The sequence below is a fragment of the Nuphar pumila genome, chromosome 8, assembly GCF_984573655.1.
Source record: "Nuphar pumila chromosome 8, dmNupPumi1.hap1.1, whole genome shotgun sequence".
Classification (NCBI taxonomy): domain Eukaryota; kingdom Viridiplantae; phylum Streptophyta; class Magnoliopsida; order Nymphaeales; family Nymphaeaceae; genus Nuphar; species Nuphar pumila.
In genome coordinates, this window is record NC_143256.1 from 127,749,817 (window position 1) to 127,753,219 (window position 3,403).

General features: G+C 41.1%; 1 protein-coding gene across 1 annotated transcript; it reads right to left on the minus strand.

Annotated features, from left to right (window-relative positions):
* Window positions 1-2,177: 2,177 nt before the first annotated feature.
* On the minus strand, window positions 2,178-2,885 carry LOC149830725 (uncharacterized). Its single transcript, XM_090015521.1, has one exon. The coding sequence runs from the start codon at window positions 2,883-2,885 to the stop codon at window positions 2,178-2,180; it is 708 nt and encodes a 235-aa protein (XP_089871647.1).
* Window positions 2,886-3,403: the final 518 nt, after the last annotated feature.

Consider the following 3,403-nt stretch of genomic DNA (forward strand, 5'->3'; position numbering starts at 1 on the left):
TATCAAAGAAAAATCTTGATTTTTTTTTAAATTCTTGTCCATAAAGCTTCTACCGCTCATAGCTGCAATTGAAAGAATTTCGGATAAGCATAAAATAGGCTTGACACTCTCACAACATTAACGTAAGCTGTCCATCACCCGGTTTATGTTTGCCCTAAAAATAAAAGAGATGTCATTCACACCGCAAGGAAAGCTTGGGCATATCGTACGACATATGATGACATCTTATCATATGTCAATGAAAAAACTGTCTTATGCTCCACCCTCAAGGGAAACGGTAAAAGCTCCCTTAAAAGGAGAAAAAAAAAGAAAAGGAAAAGAATTAAAAAGGAAATTTCCATCATGTTAAGTGGTGGGCAAGTAGTCATGAGGCCCTACTTCACCACAAATGTAAGTTACTTGGACCTGGTCATCTCTCTCTCTCTCTCTCTCTCTCTCACACACACACACGCACACACACACACACCAATCAGGTAAAACATCGTTTTGCAAAAGTTAATCTAAAACGCCAAAACAAAACGTCAGACTATCCTGTTTCGCACCCAAAGCAGCTGGCACATGTCAACCCTATGTTATACGTTCTATGTAAAGCGTTTTACCAAATCCACACATGCAAACATACACGAAGAGAACCACTCTCTTGTGTGGATGTGCATACTGTATCATTGAGTTCATCTCACCTACTCTGCATGTTCGAGTAGATCGCACCCATTCGAGTGAGCTTAGCATAATTCATTTAGTTCAAATCATGGCATCAGTCTGACAATTTGGATGTAAAAAGCTTGTTTTTCATGATTACAGTTTGCTGAAGTTTGAGACTCTCAGTTTAATTCTTATACAACCAAAATTTTAATTAATATTAACTTTTATTGGTTCAAGTTACGCTCTCAAGTAAATATGTTGCTAAGCATGATCCAATCGGTAGATTTTACTTTACCAGAGGCTCCGCTTGTCTGGCAGAAGCAGTTAGTGCACGTCACCTTGTGTTGGAAGGTTGCAAGTTGGATTCCCAATGGTATCCTTGTATAACTGGTAGGAGTCAGACTAACCGCAGCTTTCTCTGTCAAAAAAAAATATCGTTAAATTTTTGCTTTTGGCGTTTAGATCTATGTAAATCAAGTGCCCCAACTAGCCCTTCATGAAGAAAAGTGGAGAGATCTGGCGAAACAATTAACAGAACATATATGAGTGATGAGTGGCCGTATCAGTGGCCTGGCCTCTCTGGTTTATTGCATTGTCGGCTCAGACTTTGGCATCCTAGACGGGGAAGAATTCATTGAACCATTCAACTCCCTTGACTTGCATAAGACGAGGTCTACAGTGACAGGAACATCCCTTTAAACAACATCAGCTGTATTATTTAATGAGAATTAAAAAAAAAAATTTAAGGGTTTCTGTGAAGGGGCATGTGTCTTTCTTCTTGGCATATGACATGATTATGCCATATATGAAGGACAGGACCATGACCCAATCAATGGGCCAACAATCCAAACAAAAAAAATGTGACAAGCAGTTAGATTCCGGCACTTGTCAATTTAACACCATATAGCATTTCTTTGCACCGGTCCCACCCTTAACATGCCCAGAAACGCAAAGATATTTTGATGTGTGAAAGAGAAGAAGCCGCATGTCATCTGGAAAGCACAGTATGACAATTGAAGCTCTTACATAATGAAACATTCTTTAATAACGGAGTAGAATTCTCTGCATTAAAAATATACAGCGTTCGCTCTATAAACCATTGTAGAGTTAGTCAATTGCTTCCACGTTATTGTGACATTGCATTTATCCTTTCCAAAGTGAAGGCGCATTGGAAGCAACTAAGAAACATCGTTTTTAACAAATGATATATGAAAATATTCATTACAAAGGCGAAACCCCATCACCCACTATCCACCAACAGAGAAGTTATATAATAAGGAAACATCCAGTGAATGGAGCAAAAAAGTATTTAAAAAAAAGATTTACATATTTCAGTGTGAGGTCATACAAAGCCGACCTTACCTACACATGTGGACAGGACTCGTAAGAAACTTGAAGCCAATTCAGCATTCTACTTGAGAACAGTGCCAGAAGGGATGTCCCCACGTACGCTATTTGGTAGGACTTTGTATAACCCCAACTTGATCTTCAAAATCATACTGGTAGCTATGCGACAAATAAACCCTTACTGGATTCTATACGTACAGATCTGATAGATGAGCGAAGGCATCCAAGCATGAGGATCCAGGGGTCGAGCTCAGAGGCAAGGAACCATGTGGTCTTTCAAAAGGTGATAGAAATAGTGCATCTTGGTAGGTTGGTGTATAAAGAATAGGACTCAACTCAAGCAGTTCAGGACTTGCCTTTGGTGATGGCAGAAAGAAGGTAGGGGACGGCGGTGGATGAAATGAAGGCTCTGGAGATAGTATGCCATTAGGTGGGAGCATCTGGGTGGGTTTGGCATCTATGATGATATCGTGGCCGAGATAAGTCTCGATCTCTAGAGTCATTTCTCGATCAGATATTCCCACGTCGATCGGCAGTCCATCGAGTGCGGGAGATTTGAAATACTGCGGAGTGGTTACCGGCAGCATCCCCGTCGTCGATAGCGGAACGGATGGTAATGGCGGTAGTGATGATGACCATGAAGATGATGTGGGAGACCTACCAGTAAGGCGCTGCACCAGAGCCATGAAGTCCTGGGCCTTGGTGTGGATGATCTTTGGTGAGCGCATGTAGATGATTACAGGGGATCTGCGCTTTGGTGGCGGCACCGGGGGCTTCCTGATCCCATGGGAGTCCTTGTTCACATTGAGAGGTGTAGGCCTTGGTCCCATCAGCTCTTTCTTTGGTGCAACTCTTTGAGGTTGAAGTTGCTCACTGGAGGAGGAAGAAGAAGTCATGATGAAACCGCTTCAACAGAAGAGCAACAATTACCCTCTTTGAGTTTTGGCAAGGAATCAAAGGAAAATATCATATATGATTTCTCCCCACATGAATTTAGCAAAGTCACATGACCAAAGTAATCTAGTGAGACACAATGAAACTGATATTGCGTAATATGTATATATAGAGTGGACTCTTGAAGAAGAAGCCAAGTGGGGAAGAAACTTGTGACTTTGAATTGGTCCTTGTAGAGTCCTTGGTCATTCTCACTTGAAGAAGCACAGAGAGAGGGGTAAGATTGTGTGTGGTTGGATGTGGGGAAGAAACAAGGGTGCTTCCCTTTACTGGAACAGGAGAGTTTGGCTTGTAAAGGTTAGCAGTTGACAACTGCAGAAGGCGGCCCCAAGGATAATAAATGAGATGGTTTTTTTTCAAATGAAATAAATGAGATGGTTGAGTCAAGTCAATAGAAACAGCTCATGAAAGGGAATTAATGGTAATCCTAATAATAATATATTAACTAAGTAAGTTTACA

Coding starts and splice junctions, on each gene's coding strand:
- LOC149830725 (XM_090015521.1), bottom strand. CDS start 2,885: ATGACTTCTTCTTCCTCCTCCAGTGAGCAACTTCAACCTCAAAGAGTT.